Source organism: Epinephelus moara, chromosome 24 (assembly GCF_006386435.1).
Source record: "Epinephelus moara isolate mb chromosome 24, YSFRI_EMoa_1.0, whole genome shotgun sequence".
Taxonomy (NCBI): domain Eukaryota; kingdom Metazoa; phylum Chordata; class Actinopteri; order Perciformes; family Serranidae; genus Epinephelus; species Epinephelus moara.
In genome coordinates, this window is record NC_065529.1 from 29,882,195 (window position 1) to 29,905,482 (window position 23,288).

Consider the following 23,288-nt stretch of genomic DNA (forward strand, 5'->3'; position numbering starts at 1 on the left):
ATCCCCAAAACACAGCCAATCAATACTGCGTATTAATCATTAATGACGAGTGGCACATCAGCCCTGGTGCATGCACTTTATTCACGATACTCAGATATACAGTCTGCAACAGTGCACCTAACGATTAAACCAAATATTTAGTGAACAACACAGGTTTGGTTTTTATGTAGCTGCCAGAATAAAAGCAGTTCTCCTCACAGACGCTAGACGTCAGTAGAAATATTTCCAGAGGATTTTTTTTTTCCTGTTTTCCGGGACATAAAGTGAAAGTGTAGCTGCTTTAACACCAAGGTGCTACAGCTGTCCTGTTTTATTCTGCAGGTTAGACACTGGGTCCTCTCTGCAGCCTGTGAGGTAAGAAGAGGAGGATTATTCTTTCATGGTGTTTGTGATGAAGTTTGTGAGAGTGAGCTCGATGTTACAAATCAAATGATCTAATCTGGACTTTGATCATCAGCCTGTTTAACAAACTCCTCTGTCGGACTTATTTAACACTGACACAAGAGTGAGCTGCAGTGGGCTACAAAATAAAAGCACAGTGTTTCAAGTGTTTGGAGAAATTAACAGCAGCATCGTACAAAACGCTGCAGCCCAGTCCAACGCCTGCTGACTTCATGCTTTTGGTGCATTTGATCTAAGACGGATGTATTTGTTCATATATCCCACACAGTAACACTTAAAGTCCCACACCATCGTCTAATAAATGGTTACAACCCATTGTGATCTAGCTGTAGGGGAGAGTGGGGTGATTTGTGCCAGTGGGAGAGTTGTGCCACCCCTTGTTTGCAGAAAACCATAGAAGAAATTGGTCATGTGACCTCATATTTTTAAAGAGGCGTCTATTTTACTCAGCCTGTGGAGAAAAGAGGCACATGGCACAAGAGGTAAGCAGATTTAAGTCCAAAAAACTGTTTTTGCCTTTCAAAGTGATTTTTTTATGATCGTGGTTTATTGTTGTTGTGTCTGAACAATTATAGATAAGTTTGAAAACATTTCATACATGAGTTAGTGCTTTAGTAAGCTACAATATGAGACTATACTGTTAGCATGATGTTAGCTCTAAACTGCTGGATGATACAAGTTTGCTAAAATGGTGGGGATGGGGTGATTTGTGCCAAAAGGCCTGGGTTAAGTTGTGCCAGTGGCAAATTGTGTGACATTTTTGATTTTAGACCAAAAGCCATAATGCCACGCCTTTACAGAAGGAAGACAGACAGGGGTTCAACCCCTCTTATGGAGCTGGACAGAGTAGTGAGAGAGGTGCAACAGGGGAAGGTCTGTAAATAGGCCTTGTTGAAGAAGATTGCAGCTATGGAGCTATCACACACACCCACCCACCCACCCACCCACACACCAAATTGTGCCACGAGACCACTTTTTTTGGAAAGCCATATTTTTAAACAGTTTATTTAAGATCCAAAGTGGTTGTTCCCAGGGATGCCCCACATCCTGAAATATATGTACATATTTTAATTGGATGCATTACTGCGATGCCCTCTTTTTAAAGTCACCTCAAGTAAAAACTGGCACATCTCACCTCACTCTCCCCTACTGATGTTTTTGCAGTGTTAGGGAGTTGTGAACTGCATGCAGTTACTTGCAGTTAAAATATATTTTGCATTAACCTGCTGGTAGTTCATTTACATTATTATTTACATAGTGATTCCAGTAGTTTCATTACTGTTTGCGTGTTAACTGCTGAAACTATAAACAATTTTGGGCCATAAAAGGAAAGGAATTATTTTTTTAATTTTCATTTTATCATTGCTGCTCTACTGTAATTGAATCCCTTGTGACCACAATTAGTCAGAAGTATTAATTAAAGCCTTCTATAATTATTAACAAAGACAAGTCGTTGCATGTTATCGTACCTGACTAACTGAGTAATCCTGCTTGGTGCAATACTCCCACCTAGTTTCTGAGGGCAGGTGTCTGACTGATGGACACTGTGTACGAAACAAAGATGATATTTCTTGCACTTTTCTATGGCTATGTGGCTGTTTTTTTCTGGCATGTGACTTGTTTGTTTTATATTTTGTTATCATTTTTATGACATGGTCATTGTCAGTTTAAGCATTTTTTTACAAAGTAGTTTGAACTACTTTTCCTTTAGCTTATCAGATTTCTTCTTTGGGCAGCTTTGCTTTAGTTCAACATTTTCTAGGTTAAAATAATTGATAGCTGTCAGAGTAGCTTTCCCAATGCTGGATATTTCTTCATTAATGCACAGCAGTGGCGTAAGCTAGTTACAACAGGCTCAAGTGCACACTACTGTGCACATATTGTCTCGTCATATGATCAGAGACTCAACACTGGACAGCATCAACATACATATCACCCAGCAATCATCTGTATGTGGCAAAAATACAAAAAAAGGAGAAATTATTCATTTAATTTAATCCTTTCATAGTTTACAAAAAAAAAACATGATACAGATGGGTTTGCCTTTTTCAAATACACACATAGCAAATGGCACCTTTTTGAATTTAATGAGTGTAGCGACTGCAGGAAACAAAAAAAATTCACTGAGAAGCTGAGGCTGGGCCTGATAACTTGTCTGACACACCGTCAGAAGATTAACTGAGATCCAAAAATATATCAAATAAATTTATTAATGAGAAGGAATCAACTTATAATAACATGCACAAACTTCTAATCAAAATGACCACAGCGAACAAAGAAAAGTGCGGTCAATAAAAAAATACAGCAACCCACTCTCCCTCTCGCTCCAACCAAAAAAACCACACAGGTGAAGACGAGATGCTGATATAGACAATGAGTGTCACTGTCCATATCCATGTGATCCGACTCTCCCAACAACCGCAATCACAAAAAAAAAAATGTCTCAAACACTAACCAGAAACATATAACAATACAGACCATTCCAAAACTCTCTAAATTAATTCATGGCTCCTACAATGGCAGTTCTTCTTTGAACACAGGCATATTTCTAAAGTAGCGGTCACATTGTTGGAGGGCCCGCTCTCTCTATGGACTCTCACAGGCTCCTGTGTAACCGCACTGCCTGCAGTGTCTCTATTTACGCCCCTGATGTACAGTATTTGTTAGCGATGATAAATTTCCTATGTAACATATTTTATATTGTCACAACCACTGGTCGAAAGTGACTAAGTGCATTTGCTCAAGTACTTAAGAACAAGTTTGTGGTACTTGTACTTTACCAAAGTAATTCCATTTTATGTTACTTTATACTTCTACTCCACTACATTTATCTGTCAGCTTCAGCTACTAGCTGCTTTACAGATTCAGATTAATACAAAATATATGTAAAGTGATTAAAATTAGTCGCACCTGAACCAGCTGCAACATTAAAGTGATGCTCACACTTCAGTGCATCCAGAGGTATAACAGCATGGTTAGAAATACGTTATTCTGAAATGAGCTGATTGGGATATGAGTCAGGATTTTAGTGGTAATGGTCATTTTTGCATTTTATTTTCACTATAAAATTTAAAAATGATGATGATGTGATTTTTGCTGGGGTCTGTACCAAACACACTTCTGTCTGGGATATGTCTTGTAGGCCGGGGCACCTCTGTAGCTGTTGTGACACATCTTACCTGTAACAAAGAAGTGCAGCTCCTGGATATTGCTCTTGGCCATTTTGAATATATTCTGATGTTAATACTTTGGTACTTCACCAGAGCATAACAGTAGTGTGTAACAGTGACAGTGCAAAGAGTTTTCTGCTGTTCCTCTGTTCAGGATGTCAGCTGTTAAGATGACAGAGGGGAGTGTGCAGGTGGAGAGCTGCAAAGCCTCGTTGTTCTACAGACAGAGTGAACCTGCCTCGGGGGAAGTGAGGATGTCAGTTTTACTCCTTCACGGCATCCGTTTCTCATCAGAAAACTGGCTCAACATCGGCACTCTGGAGACTCTGGCCAAAGCAGGCTGCCGTGCTGTCGCCATCGACCTGCCAGGTGAGTCTGACGGCCCTAAAGCCATCTGATATGGAGGGATATTGATGATGGCGTGCAATGGAGTCCTCATAGGGGACATATTATGGTCATTTTCAGGTTTGTGCTTGTATTGTAGGTTTCTACTAGAAGATTTTACATGCTTTAATAGTCAAAAAACACTGTCTGCACTGGATCACATGTATTCACCCTCTGTTTTAGCACCTGTCTCTTTATGGCTACGTAATGTAAACAGTTTCAGTAGCATGCATGGAGCAGATGACCATATGGAGAAATCCACATGGTTCTTCTCCTCATGTCCCTCCCTCCGTGTCTCACAATTTGAATCCTCTGATCTAAAGGTTTGCTATCCGCTAAATGTGATAACTTGCAGCACTTGTCTTCTTCTCTCAGTCCGCTGTCCCTGCTCTCTGGTGTCTGTCCACAGGACTCGGTCAGTCTAAGTCAGCCGTGGCCCCGGCAGCGGTTGGAGAACTGGCCCCTGCAGGTTTCCTGAAAGAGGTGTGTGAGCAGCTGAGCCTGAGCCCGGTGGTGGTGATAAGCCCCTCCCTCAGCGGGATGTACTCCCTCCCCTTCCTCCACCAGCACCAGGCTCTGGTACGAGCCTACATCCCTGTAGCTCCCATCTGCACCGACAAATTTACAGCGGAGCAGTACCAGAGTGTAAAGGTACAGCCTGAGTGTGTCAGCTAACACTTTATATTCCTTTTCCTTTCCTGTGCACAGTATCTGTGCCCTTCCTCATTTCCTCTTTAAAGGAGAACTTGAGCAGCCGTGAATGTCAACCCCACAACCTTCTCTCCCTTTTACATGCGACCATGACAGCAGCAGATACCATGTGACTTTCACACTGGCTTTCATCCAGCTCCCAAGCATTTCAAAATTCAATTTCTTAGATGGCGGACCAAGTGAAGGTGCATTATCCATGAAGGAGACGCGTGTATTATTTAAAAGTTGTTCTCCTCCATAAACAAGCACACAAAATGAAAAAAAGAGTGAGAGCATTACAGCTGCTTGATGTTCAGTGATTTGGGGAAAATATCGAGGCAGAAAAGCAGCAACATAAAACAGAAGTGAGGTGATGATTTGAAAACAACTACATACATACAGTAACTAGAAGGCTGCTCTGTGAACACAGACCTCCGCCAAATGCACTATCTTGCAGTGTTTATAAAAGTGAAAAATAATTTGTTTATGTGGCCTGTTACTGACTCCAAAATTTAGAGGGGTCTTCCTTGGTCCATGCCACACCTTTCCATCAAGTTTCATGAAAATTGGGCAGGTAGTTTTTCCATAATCCTGCTTTCAAGCAAACAAACAAACAGAACAGAAAACATAACCTCCTTTGTGGACGCACTGTTGAAAGGCAACTGCAATAATTAATTACTTTGCAGTTTGCTGGAGTACGTGCAGAAAAACTTAACTCCACACAGAGGGGCTACATAGGGTTTTAACCCCCCACCTCAGGTTCGAATCATGAACCCTCTTGCTGTAAGGCAACAATACTGAACACTGCACCACCGTGCCGCCTCTTAGCAAAATGCTTTGAGTACTTTAACTTGGTCTTTTATTGTGAAAGGTGAACGACGAGAGGGGCAAGCAGTAATGGGCTGCCATGACAGTATGAACTGTGTTGTGTTCACATCACTTGATTGCAGCTGTCGGCTGTACTTTACTGCCATGTTTACTGCACACAACGCTAGCTGTTAGCTGCTTTCCCACTTAGTTAGCACAACTGTTAAAGGCAAATATTCGCCAGTCACTTAATTCTCAAAGAAACTCTCCAGCAGCCGTATTTGCTCGAGTAATGTGATGCAAAATTCACATTACGTTCGGTGTGAACACATCATCTAAAATGGCTACACCTGATGGTGGTGTGAAAAGCAGGTTGCCCTAGAGAGAGAGGGGAGACACAATGTTGAGTCAAAAACAAGGATGACACACATCTTCAGATATTTTCTCTTAAAAGACGTTCACTCAGATTTTCACGAGAAGTTGGGACCCTGACCAATCACGATGTGAAGTGGGTGTGAATGTCTGATTGTCCGAAAGTTACAGAAACCATGGAACACTGTCCCTCCTAATCCACCATCAGAAAGGTGTGTGGGGGAAAGTTTTCAAAGCTGTTCAACCAGCTGACAAACATTTCTGATGAAGTATACCGGCACTTTAAATGCCAGGATAACTCTGTTGCTTAAGTCTTTGTTTAATCTGTGTCGTGCAAGTCCCCCAAATTTATGTAAATACAAATCTAAAATTACCTGGTTACGAAACTCTCAAATTTCTCCTCTGAGTTGTGACATCCTTTTTATTTATTCTGTTTATGTTTCATTTGTATTTTCCACTTGTAACTATTTGTTTTCATTTATGCTGCTCGGCGAGGTCTCCTTAGTTTCAGTGGGACTCTCCTGGTTAGATACAGATTTAAAAAATGTTTTGTGACTTTTATTTAAGTGAAGGATCTGAATCCTTTTCCACAGCTGATACAAACTAATATCAATATATGACTAGTCTGTTCTTACTCTTTTATTTCCTTTACTTTTATTCTTGACACATAAATTAGTCACACCTAATAAAAATAAAAAGCTTGCCTCTTATCTTTTTATAAGACCTGTTTGAATTTTTTTTAAACTTGAGGTAAAATAGAGGACATCTGCAAAATCCCTTTAGCTACGGGCTTTAAAAACAAACAAAAAAAATAACTCAGAGAGAGGGAAAGGACTCTGGAGATGATTCATCACAGAAATCTCTTCACCATGATGTGTGTGTTCGTGTCCCGTCTCTCCCTCAGGTCCCATCGCTGATTGTGTACGGCGACCAGGACACTCAGCTCGGAGAAGTGTCACTGAACAACCTGAGCAATCTGGCCAATCACAGGGTGGTGGTGATGAAAGGAGCCGGTCACCCCTGTTACCTGGACGACCCAGACACTTGGCACAAAGCTCTCATTGACTTCCTTAATACGCTGTGAAGCTCCTCGCTGTGTGTCAGTGGGGAGATTCTCAGCTGCAACAGTCACACATAAATGACTCACAGGAGCCACACAAATAAGCACATTATTCATTCATGAGAAATTTAGGCCACAGACGTCCTCCTGCACGAAGTGATTCTCACTTTTTAAACAGTGTCAGTAATAAAACTGGAAATCAAGACTTTTCTAATGCTAAGAGGAAACGAGGCTCAAACTTTCAATGATCATTTGAGAAAAATGCTTATTCACTTTGCTGCCAAAAGTTAGATGAGAAGATTGATATTGGTATATGTTGTATATGAAGCTACCACTAACAGCTGGCTAACGTAGCTTAGCATAATGACGTGAAACCAAGCGGCAACCTCCGAGGCTGAAAAATGAAGTCAATGTGGAAGTGCTAAAAACTGCAGTTCCTTGAATGGCCACTTGAGGCTGGCTCCAAAAGTGAGTCAGTCCCCTCCGACTACGATGTAAAAATGCCCAACTTAACAGTAGAAATAAACATGTTTACAGCCTGATATGGAAAAAAAAAAACGTCCAAGGTTCACCACGGTCTAAAGCGCCTTTCACACATATAGTACGTTGGAAACCTGAAATTATCTAGACATTACCCGGAGGAGCTGTATGTGAGAACAAAAATGTGGGAATCAGTTGATTTAAACAGATTTTTTTCAAGGATGAAGAACGGTAATATACACGCAGACGGCAACAACAGTGGCTAACTGGAGAGATTACAAGATTCAGGAGCTTCTGTCAGAAAGGGCCAAAACCGAACGGAACGGCAAGAGACTCTGTTGGCTATGTCTAAAATATGAAACGGCTACGTGAGCACTGTGTAATCTGCTTTATCGGAATATTTCCAGTTAACACATTCTCACTCCGACCTTGTCACGTATTGACGTTTGGTCATGGACTTTCCACGTCCACATACGTTGTGCAAGGTACCCTGGGTGTGTTGGTTGTTGACGTTCTGGGACACTGTGTCAAGTTCTGCCTGTCACATGCATTGTCTTCCGTTTTCACAGGAAATTTAACGTTTACATACAGTCTCTTGCAAAATAAACGCACTACATCAGTACAACACCGCAAATTTATGTCTTTTTTCCCCTTCAACAACAAACACATGGTTAGGTTTAGGAAAAAAGAATAGGGTTTGGGTTTAGAATCTTACAGGACCGAACACAGCTCTCTGGGGTGAAAGTCTGTGTTTGTTGGACCCATCCATCACCCGTCCCGCCCACCCCAGTCGGACTTTCGTCACCTTAACTTTCGTCCTTGTCTTGTTGCGTTTCCCCTAATGCCGCTGGCCACCGTTAAGCTATCACAGCAACCGGCCGTGTATCATGCTGACGTTAAAGGATGCCGGAGCACTGGATTTCGACAACTTCGGAGTGAGACCAGGCTCTTCCAGTAGTTGAGAATGCTTCTGACACAGACTCTCTTGTTGTGTGTTACATGTTCTGAAAGGGAAACTCTGGACAAATAACCAAACCGGTTTCCCCCAAGTTTATATTAGAAAACAGCTTATTAGTCAGACCCACCCCTCGCTCCCCGACAGCTTCACCCCCTTGTCCAAATATGGTCACATCTGGCTCCAAACAACCAAGATGGCGACGGCAGAAATGCCAAACCCAAGGCTTCAAAACAGGAATCAATAAACAAGTGGGTAAAATAATGGTGGTTACGTCCATTATTTTTTACTGTCTACCCTTGAAACAGGTGGAACAGCTGACCTGACAAAATCAGCCCACTATTATGCATGTTTTATCTTGTTTATTTAATCTGTAAAAAAAAACCCTGAAGTGTAACGACAGCCAGGCTAGCCATTTCCCCCATTTCCAGTCTTTGTGCTAAGCTAATTTAGCTGGCTAACCGTACAGACACGAGTTGTGTTAACCATCTACTCTCGATAACAAAGTGAATGAGCGTATTTCCAAGATGTCAAAACTTTCCTTTTATATCACAAAAACTGCTTCATATTGTAATCACAAGTAAAGCTATTCATGTGTTGAGTCTATTGTTGAAAACTGATTTTATATTTTCAATGTAACCAGAAAATGAATGAACCTCCACCTGTGTCTCGACTGAAAAAACAAAACACCACACGCTGAAATGAAGTGAAAAATATGAACATTATTTAATAACTGATTCTCTGTAATAAACAATTTGAAAATATTTTACAAGGAGTCACAGACACAATATTTTACAAATTTTGCCCTCTTCTTTTTTTTGTTCTTTTTTTTTAGCTTCATCTGTACAAAAGAATGGAGCGACATGGACCAGTGCCCAGAAAAGAAGGAGCTAAATCTTCCACGCACACGGACATTCACGCACTCGCACACACACGTACAAGAAATAAAAACAAAAAATAATTCAAAACATTTTGACTTCAGATCTCAAACTTATCAACAGTGCTGTATTCCTATATTTTTTTATAACTTCACTTAAACTCGACTGATTTTACTCTTTTTTTTTTCTCTAAATGTTGCTGTTATTTTTTTAACACACTTGTCAAACATGGTCACATAGCACCAGACTACAGACTACAGAATCACATACACACGTGTCTTTCCCACAGAGACGCACCAACACAGATGCAGCGAGGGTCGGGAGGAGGCATGAGGCTTTATTTAAACCATCCCCTACTCGTTTTAGGGTCCTGTCCTAAAGCTGACCCCCTCCCTCTCATCATCCCCAAGCTGGTCCAATTTTCTATTTTTGTCTCTTTTTTTTTCTTTTTCTTTTTTTTTGGCAAAAGTAAACTTGTCAAACCACAGAAATCAGACGTGTGTTTCCCTTCAGAGGATTTCCGTCGGGATGCAAACACAGACGTCACTACATGTTTCCTCCATGACCTTCTGTTCGACAGGCCCGTGCTGCTCTGTGGAGACCCACTCCCTGAGCTTGCCTCTGACCTGCTCGCCAAAAAATAAAAAAAAAATAAGCACACCTGGGAAGTGACGTCCTTGGCTTACTTCTGCCTGGTGCTTGACATCTCCCATGAATAAGTGTCATTACATGTTTTGCTTATAGGTGTGATGTGCATAATGTCTCGGTGCAGGTGCAAAAAAACCCATAGGCCTAAGTATTTAGTTTATGTGTGACGGCTATAAGCGTACAGGGCCAGGAAAAGAGAGGAAGTTGCAGGGGGTACATTTCCACAGGCACGTGTAGCGCTCATTTACAGACAGTGGAAATTAGGGAAATACAGACAGATTTAAATGGCACAAGACAGAGACAAACAAATGCCGGAAAAGTAAAACTGCATCCAGCATCAGATGACCTGCGAGGTACTCAACACCGCAAAGGAGCCGAATTGGAAATCTCTTAAATCTAAATTTTTTTAACAGTCTTTTGGTTTTCTGATTTGTTTGGAGCCGCGCTGCAGTTACTGTGCCAGCATGTCTGTCACATCAAATAGTACCAACAACTGTACAGTGTGTAGTTAAGGTTCAAATTTGTCCCACCTGAGCAATACAGTGAGGTTTGGGTGGGTGTGAACATCGAAGATCGGAGGCTTTTTTTAAATTTAAAACTCCCACCTGGCTTTCAAGCGTTTAATCAAAACAGGCATCAATCAATAACGGATCATTCCAAGACGCAAAAAATACAAAGTCAGAGCTCACTATACTTACTGCAGAACACAGAGGAAACCCAGGGGAGTGTGTATTTTGGAGGATCTGTTAGTGTGTGCGTTGAGTTGACATGAGGGAGGGAAACGTATCAGAGCTCCGTACTGTGTAACACTAAGGCATTTAGAGAGGCTTTGTTAACTATGTTGCATTTGAAGCAGAAAAAACACTGATGAACTACACATTCTTTCGGAAACACCTCCGCTCCCTCGGATTAACATTTAGGCAGACTGATGGTTAAAGATGGATTCTTTTTGTTTCAGTAAAATCCCTTTTTTTAATCTCCTCCACAACAACAACACTGGATTTTTTTTTCTCCGTTGCAACATAGGAATCAGGAAAGGACAGATATGAAACCACAACTGTCATCCCTCATACACTCCACAACTCATTTTTAAAGACATTCCCTTTGAGGGTTTTTAACGCAAACTAACACACACGCACATCCACGCACAGACACATACGATTCAGGCAGAACTATAGCAGTCAGGTGGCCCTAAAAACGCTCTATGGCCAGTTAAGTCGCTGTATACGGATAGTGTATCATAGCTCTATACATGGCTTTGTAAAGGAACGGTATAGTAACTCCATATGATGGCAGTCAGGTGGCTCCACAGCCGAGAGGGCAAATACATTAAGCTAGAGCCAGGTCAGTGCGATGGCTCTGTGTAAAGCTATTTCTATAGCTGACAGATTCAGTCTCACAGGGCTCCTGTGTTATCCAAGATGGCTGCTCTATAAAGGTACTATACAGTAGCTCTACTCTTATACAGCCGATGTGGTCCAAAACAAAGTGCATCAAGGCACTATGAAACAGAGCGGCTCCTAAACATGGGAGTCTAAATGACTTTTCACACATCGTAATGATCAAATGATGAACTGTGACGGATTACAACCAGACTACTACTGTACGTGATCACCATATTTAGTTGCCTCTTCTGCACTTTTGTTGGAAATGTTGATAAGCCCCTATCCCCCAGCAGCGAATGGTTTTTGAAGTTCGAACAGCATCAGTCAAAGGTAATACAAGCCCAAAAAAGAGAGAGGAAAAAAAAAACCCACCAGGAATTACTATGAGACGGTCATGAGGCAGAGATCTTGGTGTGTCTGTAAAGCACATATACAAATTGTGATTAGGAGCGTTAGTAGAGGTTACTGGAGAAGCCTCATGAGGATTGGCAGAGGTGAGCTTTCGCATCAGAGAGCACAGGGATTTTTTTTCTTTTTTAAACATCAGTCCAAAACCAGAGGTCAGAATGGTCGATTGATCGTAAAGGAGAATGAAACACGACATCAACGACGCTCCGAATCTGCAGCGACCGAACACTGATTCATATTTTGCAGCTGTCACTAGTGTGTGTACGCCAGATAGCTTTTAATAGTAAATATGAGGGGGAAATACTTCAAGAAATGCGATTACCATCATGTTAATTATGATAATCCCAGTGGACGTCTTTTAAAAGCATTAATCTGTAATTAGGTGCTGCACAAAATGAATCAGCGTTCAGTTTCTCAGAGTGACTCCTCTTCCTCTCGTGGTTTATCCTAAATCTAAATCAGAAGCCATTTCCTCCTCCTGTTTTGGCTATAAAAATAAGACCACATGAAAGTCTATCTCATTTTGGCAAGTAGATATAGTGCATAAATGAACTCATGTCTTTTTTTAAATTAACACCTAACGACTTCCTTTTTCAAATTGAAACCTAAATATACTGTATGTTTGGAATACTCATCACTTCAGAGGTTTATACTCGACATTTTGTATACTCGACAGTTCTTTTTTTTCTGTTATTTTCTTTAATGGTGGCTATAACTGGCTGAATGGTCCACAGCCTCTTAGGAGAAGCGAATGACAGAGCAGCGAGACTCTTTGAATGGAGGAGAGACGAAGAAGGAGGAGTCCTGCCGTCTGTCTGACGGACAGAGGCGAAGGCGGACAGACAACCTCAACTCTCCAGTCTGTATGTGGCGGGAGGTCTGTGACAAGGACATCGGCCTGTCCTCTTTCCCTCCCTTCTCTGGATGGTGGAGGTGGTGAGGTGATCATGGAGGTGGTGGGACGGGGTTGTTTTCTCTTTTCTGACGTTGCCTCTGATGATCCAGGTGGTCCAGCACCACCCACTCCTCCTGCAGATGAAGGTTAACTGGCTGAGGACACAAACGTCCGGCAGTTGTCACTAAGCGACACGAACTGAAGCGAGCTGGGTAGCGCGGCACTCAGGGCTTCCAACTTGCCGTGAAGGGAAGTCCCATTATTACCTATGACTATATCGGGGGGGAGGGCGTAGGGGCACGGAGGTGGGGTCGGAGTGTTTTAGGTCAGGAAAGAAGCTCGGGAGGGCTAAAAGGAGGATTAGTGGAGGAAAATGGAATTAATGTAGTAGAGAGTGAACGTGGGGGCTGACGGCCGGGTACAGCAGCAGCAGCTGGATGAGCAGTAAGGTGTAGAGGGACGGGCGGAAGGAGTGGCCCCGTCCACAGTCTGATGTGTTCTCCTGCAAAGAGAAAACTGCAGCTGTAAAAACACATCTAGTGCACTGCATGTTTTAATACTGCACGCTAATGGACAACACATAATTGTTCCCTATGCTTTATTACTATCCAACCTCATGCTAAACCTTTGTTCAGAAACACACTGCTATGAGGACGGTGGACATTTTTTCTTTCACACAGCTGACTAGTTTGGGATTGTTAAAGGAACAGTTTTTTTGTGAGGAACATTTATTTGCTTTCTTGACAAGAGCTAGATGAGAAGACTGATACCACTCTCCTATCTGTCTGTTAATTCTGAAGCTACAGTCATCAGCAGGTTAGCTTAGCCTAGCATGAAGACTGGAAACGAGGGGAAATAGCTAGCCCGGCTCTGTCCAAAGACAGTGGTGGGTAGTAGCGTGTATAGACTTTGAGTTTATGTTTTGGACGATCTCACACACACACACACACACACACACACACACACACACACACACACACACACACACACACACACACACACGATGCAGACGTTAAGGATTCAGTAACTCCTAGATTCCAGCAGCTGTGCCGTGTTCCAGCCGTATGTCCGTATCGCTTCACAGAAGTGACTCTCCACTCTGCTCTGCTAGTGACACAAAGTTTTTTTTTTGTTTGTTTGTTTTAAGAGAGTTTTTTAGACCAGTTCTTCTTACTCATTAGTTCAAGGTCCACACAGTTTAAAACATTCAGCGTCATACTTGTGTTTGGTCATGTCGTTGAGCTAGTTTGCTGTCTCTATCAAGTAGCTGTCCATTATTCACTCACTCTATGGCAAGAAAGGGCACTTCAAAATAAAAACTCGGTGCCGGAAATTCACTGTACTTCAAAATAAAGTGTTTTTTTTACAAATTTTACATGTTTGTGAGTCACTTGCGGTCCATTCAAAATGGACCTGTGACCCACTGATGGACCATGACCCACCAGTTGGGAACCACCGTTTTAGACAATGCTTAACAGCATGTATGTATTTAGTTATTTGTCTGGTAGTGGATATGGCACTTATGATAATTATTGTGCACTTTACATTTAATTTATTACCTGTTAAGGACCTGTGTGAACGTAATACAGTGATGTAATAAATTGTATCTGATAAGGTCACTCCCTACTTATGTAGTTTTTTACGAGATACTTTTTTACTCTTTATCAATTAGGTATTTTTCTGACTTTTACAGTCAAAAATAATCATAAAAGTACAATACTTTTACTTGAGTACCATTTTTGTTTACTCTACTCATCACTGTCTAAACAAAATCTGCCTACCAGCAAACTTAAAGCACACTAATCAACATGTTGCTTCACACGTTTAATCAGTACAAAAACTAAAGTAAAAACAAGTTGCAGTATGGCGGACCACAGCCGAGTCCAAAATCACTTGTTCACTCACTCTCTGCTCTCTTTATAACACACACCTAACAGTGAGCAGTAAACTGAGATGTCGGACACTTACTTCTTATCTTCATTTTGTATCGTCACTGACAGCTTGAGAGTTGTGCAACGGTGGTTTTAGCATCTATAAAATCTGGAGCATTGCATTGTGGGAATGCAGAAGGTAGTGCGCACGTCATGTTTTATTCTGGATACTCAAATAAAATGGCGGACTGTAAATGTAGTGCACAGCCTGTATCTTGGCAGGGAGCGGTGACTTTCTAGAGTCCCTGCTGATTGCTTGGCAAGCTCACTGTGATGACACGACTCCTGAGCGGTATCAGTTTTTGCATCTAACTCTTGAGGGGAAACCAAAGAAGCTTATTTCCCAAAATGTTGAACTATTCCTTGAATGACAAAGGATTACAGTTGTCAAAAACTTAAATGTAGCCAACAACTGTATGTGCTCTGTCACGCTGTGTGCCTGTGCAGTATGTAGGGCTGAGTGATGATGCTGAAATCATTCATAATGATGTAAGTAAGGATATTTAGGACACAATATAAATAATGTTTGCAAAACCACATCAAATAGTCGGCCTGATTTTCAGACTAATCAACTGTGTTTTGCTGTTTTGGTCTTCAATTTCAGTTTCTGATTACAACTTTCTCAGAACCACTTATTTGTGCAGGAGGGATAAAACGACAGCATTATGAGATTACATCATTGCAATATGATTCAGCTGAAAGACGGTTTAATGTGAATAAATGTGCTTATTGATATCATGTCTGAAAATCTTACAGAGATGTTATTGTCAAAGCAGGTGGAGGGTCCTTTTCGATAGCGCGCCACAGTCATTTCTTCACATGGATTTTCCTCCTTGTCTGAAAATTGACTCGATTAAGGAAAATTAAAATCCTTTGAATTTCGTCTTTCTTCTTTCTCTCTTTCGCAATGTTTCATTATCTGCCCACACACCAGCTCCTGATGCAGTCCTACAGATGTAAAATGACTGGTCATAATTCACACTATCATGATAAAAATAACCTTGAATTGAATGTGACACATCTGTGTTTCCACAGGTATGGAAATAAGAGATAAAATCTAGTGTGTCTTCTCCTCCGCCAGCTGGTGCACAATGTGAAAAAAGGATACACTCCTCCTCCTCCTGGGACAGCTTCTCGATCTCGCAGGTGTTGCACGGCATCTTCTCTGCCACCACAAACAGCAAGTTGGTGTTGTTTATCCTCTTGGCATGAATCAGCCTGCAGAGAGAGAGAGAGAGAGAGAGAGAGAGAGAGAGAGAGAGAGAGAGACAACTCTGTCAACAACCCCCCTCTGCTCACTTACATCACAGCCTCATTTGCTAATGGATCAGTGAGATTCATGAGACAGTCTTATAAGGCTCATTTAGCCGATGATATGACCGTTTCATTAAAGCTGATGCGGTTTAATCATCAGCAGAGTTTATTAGCTCCGACAGAAAGATGAATCCGTCTTGCTAACTGTGCTTCTGTCACAGCGCGATTCTTTGTGGTGTGTGCATGTGTGTTTACATGTGTTTGTGCGTTGCTCTGTGTGTGTGTACGGACCTGGAGCAGTTGCCACAGTCTTGCAGAATGTTGTAGGAGCTACTGAGATTACTTAAATAGTACTGGGTCTGGATCATTACACAACTCCGCTCTTTGGAGTCGATTCCTTCTGCATCCACCTCATCTGCAGCATCACCAGAGCACAAAGACATAAGAGTTACACTTGTCAGTTCGGCTGATTTATTAGATCTGATGCTAAAAATGGGATTACAGAGATGAATGTCTGCACTTGGCCTGGAAAAGCCAGTAAAATCTCTCTCCTTCACCATTTCTTTACACAGCTTGTATTTACAGTTTGTGGACTCCAGGCTGGAAACAAAGTGATGTCATGAGAACACTGTGCACTCTAAATAAAACGATATCCTGTATTTCAATTAAACATAGTCAGTGCACTTTAAAGTTATCGCTCATAACTCCAATTTTACTTTAAAAGAATGCTTCATCCCCCATGGATACCTCCACGGTGAATGAAAAATCAAAAAAGCAAATCTATATAAAAACATCCACTTACAAACTCTCACACAACCCATGCAGTATAATCCAAGTCTCATTTATCTACTCGTATGCTCAGCCACACATGCATATTTCACTAAACCGCCATATTTAAAACTGAACTGAAAGAGGAACTAATCTATGTTCTCTTAAAAGCCAGACTCCACTGACAAAAACAGTAATTTTACCTTGCCGCACACAGGAGCTGCTGGTCTACTGCTGCCTTGATCAGTAGTTTATGTTATCATGTGACTTTGCTGAATCTAAACTAACCCGTTAAAACATCAAAATCACAAAATAATACAAACAAACTAACCAATCGAGGCTGCTTAAATCAACAGCTCCTGTGTTCAGTGAGGTAAAATGACTGTTTTTGTCAATGGAGTCTGGCTTTAAAGAGACCATATATTCCTTTCACTTTCAGTTCAGATTCAAATATTGAGTTTTAGTCAAAATGCATGTGTTTGGGAAGCACTGAGCATACGGCTGGATAAATGAGACTTGGAATTGTGGGAGCTTGTAAACAGATGTTTTGATATACCTTTGCTACTGTGAAACACAGACATCTTTTACCTTAATTCATCCAGAATTTCCTACATTTTTTTGATTATTTGTTCACCATGGAGGCACACAAGAAAAAGAAAGCTTTCCTCGGGATTTCAGTGCAGTACGGATTGAATACAAATGGTCATCTGGGCAGTGAAGTATTTCTTTAAGGCTTAAAGGAATACTTCACCCCCCAAATGACCATGACTCATATGATTCAAGAACCAGCTGGCCCCCAGGTATTTTCACATTATCTTATCTGGCTCCCATTTAAAAAAGTTTGGACACCCCTGTTTTAAATGGTCGGAAATAGTTTACATTTTTTTATATTACAGTTTTTCTTCTTTCTGAGAGCGAGATGAAAAGACTGACACAGTAACTTCCCCACAAATTGTTGTTTTTACATTCCTGGTTGTCTACATATTGAACAAACAAGGTAGAAGGAGTTGATTAGTGAGCTTTAGAGGTGCGTGTGGGGGTGTTTTTAATTTAGAAGAGACCCCAAGAGCTGTTTTCCCGTGCTGAGCTAGGCTACACGCCTCCCTTCTTTAAGTGTCGTACTTAAAACACAAACATCATGAGAATGGTATCGATCTTCTCATCTAACTTAAAAAGTGTATCTCTTCAATTGTTCCTACTCCCTTTAAGATAACATTCAATGACTGTCTTGTTTGAACCCACCTGTGACAAACCAGCTGTTATAAGCCAGTCCGTATATAAACTGTTGGAACAAGGACCTGTGGAGACACAAGATGGGGCTTAGTGCTGTAACTGATGAGTTACAGCAATGTATTTGCAGTGAAAATGGTACTGTATACTAGAAATGTCCATCAAATCATTTTCCTCAGGTACAATATGTGTGTACTGTGTTATAATTGTGTTTTTTAATTTTATTCGAGCTTGATGACTCACCATGCAGCTGCTGACGTCCACCAAGCTACGTTTAGAAAATCTGCAATTGTGGGCTGCAGATACAGAAGAAAAGAGAATAATGGAACAATAAGATCGTCCTATCAACTGGATTACATGCATATTTCAATTTAATATCAGTCTCTCTATCTGCCAATGATTTAACTCATTATCATCTATCTTACTTTTTGAAATCTTGTTCTTACCACAAACACTCCTCTGGGTGCAGCTCCAGCTTCACTGTTAGGCATGCGTTCACACACAGACTGATAGTCGAATGACTGCTTGCGGTTGTAGAAGGAATTGTTGTAGAGCGCGTACATCAGGTAGGGATCAACATCACTGAAGAACATGCCCACCTGTGGGGAATAAGAAACAGTAGTTAAGCTGAGTGTAAAGATACACAAGCAAACATGGTCAGTGTGGTCAAATTAATTTATCAACTCCACCTTGTTCCAGTCATCCTTCTGATTAGACATGATGAGGAATCCACCGTCATCTATCAAATAACACAGGAGATCCTGCACACAGAGGCAAAGATAGGGTGTTAGTTACAAGCACAAAATGTACAGTGCTATGATGGAGTAGATGGAGCTGAATACAGGAAGCTCTTCAGATATCTGCAGAAGTACTTACCTCACTGTTGGCTTCACAGTCCATTTCACAGCCCCTGTTTGGTCCACACTGTCACAGAGAAAATAAAGTTAGCAGCTGAGCATCTTAAAACTGCTGCTGAGGACTTAAACATGTGAATATATTTCTTAAAGTATATTTCACCGTATTTGAGCCTTGGTGGCCGTCTGTGTGATTGCTGGCAAGAATCTTGAACTTATCCGTCCAGGCTTCGAGGTCCAGTTTCACTCCGACCACTGAGAGAAAGAGAAGTTCGGAAATGAGATGAAAATGTAATATACAAAAGGACAAAAAAGGCCCCAAAAATAGATGCAGAACATGTACATGTCCACACAAAGTGACAAGAAGCACAAACACAAATGTGTAACTATCTCTGCCTGGATTTAAAACATTTTCTTTAAAGCTGGAGTGCAGAATTTTTGTCTCCCCCTTCTGGCAATGAGAGTAATTACATAAACACTGTCAACACGTGCTTATGACGTAAGCCTACAAGTGAGCTTTTTTTTCTTTACTTAAATCCTTCCTCTGAATGCAGATTTTCTTTTTTTATCTGGAGCATCCACTGCAGAAACTTTTCTTGGACGCATCTTTGGATTTTCCGACATAGCTTCCACCATACTCCTAGCTGCTGCTCCTTCACTATGGTCTCTCTCACCTTCCTTTTTGTTAAACAATATCTTCATTTCAAACAGTCAAAATATATAGAATCAGAAGAAGTATCAGAATAACGCACATACAAATGAAGCATTGAGAAAACAAAATGAAAAGCAGTGCCTAACAGAAAAAAGGCCTTTGCACACTGAGTCTGTTTTTTCGTCAGAAATTGTCGCAAGTCTGAAAATAAATACGACCTCAAGTTGCGTCAATCACATTTGCACACTGAGTCTGAGACCTTTGCCCATCATTAAAATTCAGAAAAGGTTCAGCGTCCTGCATTATTTGCATCTGTCAGAAGCCTTTAGAGAGCTGTTTGACGTAGAATCAGTGAAGAAAATGTGACGGTGGGACACAGCCATAACAAGACAGAGAAACATGGGGTGCACAGAATCATTTCTTAACTCAGATAGCTCATGTTCAACAGGTCAGATAATAATATTCAGGTGGATAATGATGATGACGAGAAGGAGCACACCACACACATAATGTGGAGACGGACAGGGAGGACAGCTGTAGACAACAGGACCTTCATGCAGCTGCGGTGCCAAATGCAAGACACAGGGAGGGAGTGATGACAGCCAGATATTTAACTCCAGTGGAGAGAGGCAAAGGAGGAAATGCGTTTTTTCATTTTGTCAGTATTGCGAATTTTCACAATGAATAGAACAATAAAACGCACCTGAATCAGTGTGCAAGGTTTCTGTGCCTAACAATTTTTTGGATCATGGATTAAAAAATGCCCCCTTCAGCTCTGGCTGGTTGATGTAAAATGCATCACTCTGATGCATCTGTACAGGAATGTCGCACAGACACCCAACACCGAAATTTCCCTGGCTGTGATAGGCTCAATCAGCATTGTATGAACTCGTTTAGCAAAGTATTGAATGTAAGTGCTGTGGAGGCACGAGCTCATTAATGTCCTGAGCACAGAAAATAAGAGGAAAATAAGAAAATACAGGCCGAGGGCAGAGAGGAATTACTTTTGTATGAGTTTATACATGTTTTTTGGGTGGAAAATCCTGCACTGTATCAGTATAAGGATTTTGTTTCCTCTTTCAGGGCTGAACCCACCTGCAGGTTTGATGGTCTTCCCTCCTACTGTGATCTCCACAGCTGTGCTGACCAGGATCCCTATGGTGTCGTTCTCTGGGTTCAGCAGCTCGTCCCGGGCTTCAAGAGGGAAACAAAACAGAGAAACAAGCCGGGAGGGGGGTTAGAAACAAAGAGCCACAAACACATTACGAGGCTCAGTGTGAGATATATAACCCAACAACAAGAGAGCATCATTCACCTGTTCGATAAGGCGCTCGGAAGATGTAGCCCTTGTTGTCGAGACTGCGGCGGTAATAGCTGGCATTAAACGGCTCAGGGTCTTCCTCCCAGGTTTCTGCAGCCCTGAGATTTAAGAGCACCGACACCGGGGCTGTAAATCTCTGATGTACAAGCCTCCCGCTATACTCAAACATTTTAAGTCTTCACATCTTACTGCCTTAAAAGAGAATAAAGTGACAAACCTAACAGACACACAGTTGACGGGTAGAGCACTTACTTGTTTGGAAACACTCTTGTTACACCTCCGTCTGATGCAGCAAACACAGCCAGAAAGCCGTATCTAAACATCAGGGTAGAGAAAAGAGACTGGTATCAAATCTAAACTTCACTCAGAGTCAAATCCCACAAGACCCTCAGTGTTGGCAAATCACACTCACGTATTCAAGTCTTTATTCTTCCACACTTTCTCCACCAGCTGCCTGATGATGCCAGTGTCCAGAATCAGGTTATGAAGGAGCAAATTGTCACCTAAACATGATTAAAGAGAGATGACCAGAGAGGGTGGAAACAAACAGAATGTCAGTTTTATCCACATTAGATAATTCCTCTTTTCTGGAACAGAAAAAAACTGCACCAAATGAGAGGATTTCTAAAACAGAGTCAAATCTAATCAAACGTAAAATAATTATAATTATAGTTAAAATGAACACACAAGATTTTCTCCCCCAAAATTTGACGGTGTCACCAATTTCCAGCCAAAATAAATTCATAAATCTCACCTTGTCTCTGTGCAAGCTCAGTGGCAAAATTAAAAACGTAATTTTTTGCTAATAGCTTTGGCTACAAATACAAAAATTACCATTGGGAAAAAAATTATTGGTCTTTTCAATGTTTTTTTTACGGGATTTGTTGAAAAAAACAACAACAACAAAAATATATAACATCACTAGCCTTAACCATTAAAGTCAATCTTGAATATAAAATCAATAAAATGCATTGCGATTGCGTGTGAGGGAAAAGAAAGAACCTCACATTGTTTGGAGTCTGGTGTCACCTTCTCCATGAGAGCAATGAAGTTGAGCAGGAACTCAGTGTTGTTGTTGGACAGCTCCAGATCATTGCAGTACTCCCTGAGGAACAAACGCAGCATTTTAACTCGGAGACAGAAGCTAAAAACAAACACTTCTATGCAATATTTAAACTCTGCCTTACTTGTCCTTTATAGAGGTCACACAGAGCAGGGATGCGTGAAGCCATATACGTGTTACGTGATGCTATCATGTGCAGCATGCATGTCTTAAAGCTCAAATTCCAATATGCTAAGATGGCCGTCGATCAGGACAAAATGTGAATGTGGAGCACAGGCGTCACAATGAAAGAGTGATTTGTATCAGTGTGTTTCGGAATTCAGGCTGCAGCTGGAGGCCGTGAGGGTTTGATAACAGAACAGAACATACAAAGAGGATTTTTTTTTCACATACACTGCTTTTGTTGTCCAATATCCGTTTTATCCTTAAAGATATACTAGGCAGGATTTTCCTAAAAACCAATGTATAGACTCAGACAGAAGTAATCGCTCTCAATCATCACTTATGACCTACTAGAAGTGTGTGGCATGTATTTTCCTGCAAAGACTCTGCCTGTATTGTCTTCTTATTTTCTGTGTTTGGGATGTTTATGGGTGTGTACTCCGACGGCGCTCAGGTCGGGGCTTTAGAAAAAGGTAGCGGCCACGTGCCAGACTGTAAGCAGCAGGCGTATTGCAAGGTGAAACAGCAAACGAGAGTGAATGTGGTGTTGGCTTTTACTCTCACTTTTGCTGGCGAGCTTTTATATAAGTAGTAACCAACAATCCTGCATAGTATATCTTTAACGTGATGTTGTACAACCAAACCAATAACTCCTAAATATGAATGTGTAACACAAACATACAATGTAACGGTAGCAGCATGCAAAGATTTGATGTTGCTTCAATATCTTATTGTAACAAGGTCAACTCAGGGAGGAGAATGGGTAAATAAATAAAAAATCATCTTAGGAGATTATGATGAATCTTGTATTTTCCTTAAATTTGTGACAGCAAATCAACACACCACTTGGACTGAAAAATAAATAAATGTAACCAACCACTTCCACACAGTGCAACTCAACATCACAGAAGAAATTATTTAAGAAAGAAGATGATAGATAAACAATGCTAAAGGTGGAGCCAACACAACAACAACAACAACAAAAGAGAAGTATATAGTGTACTGAAAGACAAGACCAAACACTGATGACCATGAACAACACCAAGCATTCACACGCAGGGCTACCTGGGAGCAATGAATACATGTCCTTCAGACTCAAAACTGTTTGGCAGCAGTGATTCAAAATCTGCAACAGAAAGGGGAAGATTATCCGGGAAGAGCAGTGGGCAGGGCAGTGGGGAGTTGTGGGTAAACAGCAGCTGTTCTTCAGAGGTGCAGGGACGCAGAAGGGAGTTTACCATAGCAACAGTGAGGTATCATGGGAACACTAGCGTTAGCCAATATGGTGCCCAAAATAGAACCTGACTCTCAATGGATAACTGCTTTAGTTTCACAAGCACTCACACCTTCTTCTTTTTTTTTTTTCTTTTCATCACTTTGTCAACAAACATTTTCTGATTCATCCGGTTTCGATCTAACATATTTTGGATGTCTGAGAACTGACTTGCGAGACGTGATGAGTCAGGAAGCAAGTTCTCACACAGATTATCCATAATGAGTGCTTTTTAGATCAGGCAGG

The 23,288-nt window shown here is 41.2% G+C and overlaps 2 protein-coding genes across 5 annotated transcripts in view; one reads left to right on the forward strand and one right to left on the reverse strand.

The window, feature by feature from the left end:
• Positions 1 to 91: 91 nt before the first annotated feature.
• abhd14b (abhydrolase domain containing 14B) lies at positions 92 to 9,084 on the forward strand. Its single transcript, XM_050039176.1, has 4 exons — positions 92 to 354; positions 3,727 to 3,941; positions 4,366 to 4,607; positions 6,730 to 9,084. Exons 2-4 carry the CDS (start codon positions 3,728 to 3,730, stop codon positions 6,907 to 6,909), a joined length of 636 nt encoding a protein of 211 aa, XP_049895133.1. The 5' UTR covers positions 92 to 354; position 3,727; the 3' UTR covers positions 6,910 to 9,084.
• The window catches only part of cacna2d2a (calcium channel, voltage-dependent, alpha 2/delta subunit 2a), a 207,921-nt gene continuing 193,232 nt past the window's right edge, over positions 8,600 to 23,288 (reverse strand). For all 4 annotated transcript variants that reach the window (XM_050039173.1, XM_050039172.1, XM_050039171.1 and 1 more), the window contains 16 exons: positions 22,835 to 22,895; positions 21,552 to 21,649; positions 20,957 to 21,047; positions 20,797 to 20,859; positions 20,539 to 20,642; positions 20,319 to 20,417; positions 18,735 to 18,826; positions 18,594 to 18,641; positions 18,407 to 18,478; positions 18,164 to 18,316; positions 17,961 to 18,013; positions 17,730 to 17,785; positions 16,011 to 16,134; positions 15,574 to 15,683; positions 15,220 to 15,302; positions 8,600 to 13,036 (listed from right to left, as the gene is read on the reverse strand). In XM_050039173.1, coding sequence (XP_049895130.1) covers positions 12,914 to 13,036; positions 15,220 to 15,302; positions 15,574 to 15,683; positions 16,011 to 16,134; positions 17,730 to 17,785; positions 17,961 to 18,013; positions 18,164 to 18,316; positions 18,407 to 18,478; positions 18,594 to 18,641; positions 18,735 to 18,826; positions 20,319 to 20,417; positions 20,539 to 20,642; positions 20,797 to 20,859; positions 20,957 to 21,047; positions 21,552 to 21,649; positions 22,835 to 22,895 — 1,430 coding nt within the window. In that variant the 3' untranslated portion in view covers positions 8,600 to 12,913. The remainder of the gene's footprint in view (positions 13,037 to 15,219; positions 15,303 to 15,573; positions 15,684 to 16,010; positions 16,135 to 17,729; positions 17,786 to 17,960; positions 18,014 to 18,163; positions 18,317 to 18,406; positions 18,479 to 18,593; positions 18,642 to 18,734; positions 18,827 to 20,318; positions 20,418 to 20,538; positions 20,643 to 20,796; positions 20,860 to 20,956; positions 21,048 to 21,551; positions 21,650 to 22,834; positions 22,896 to 23,288) is intronic.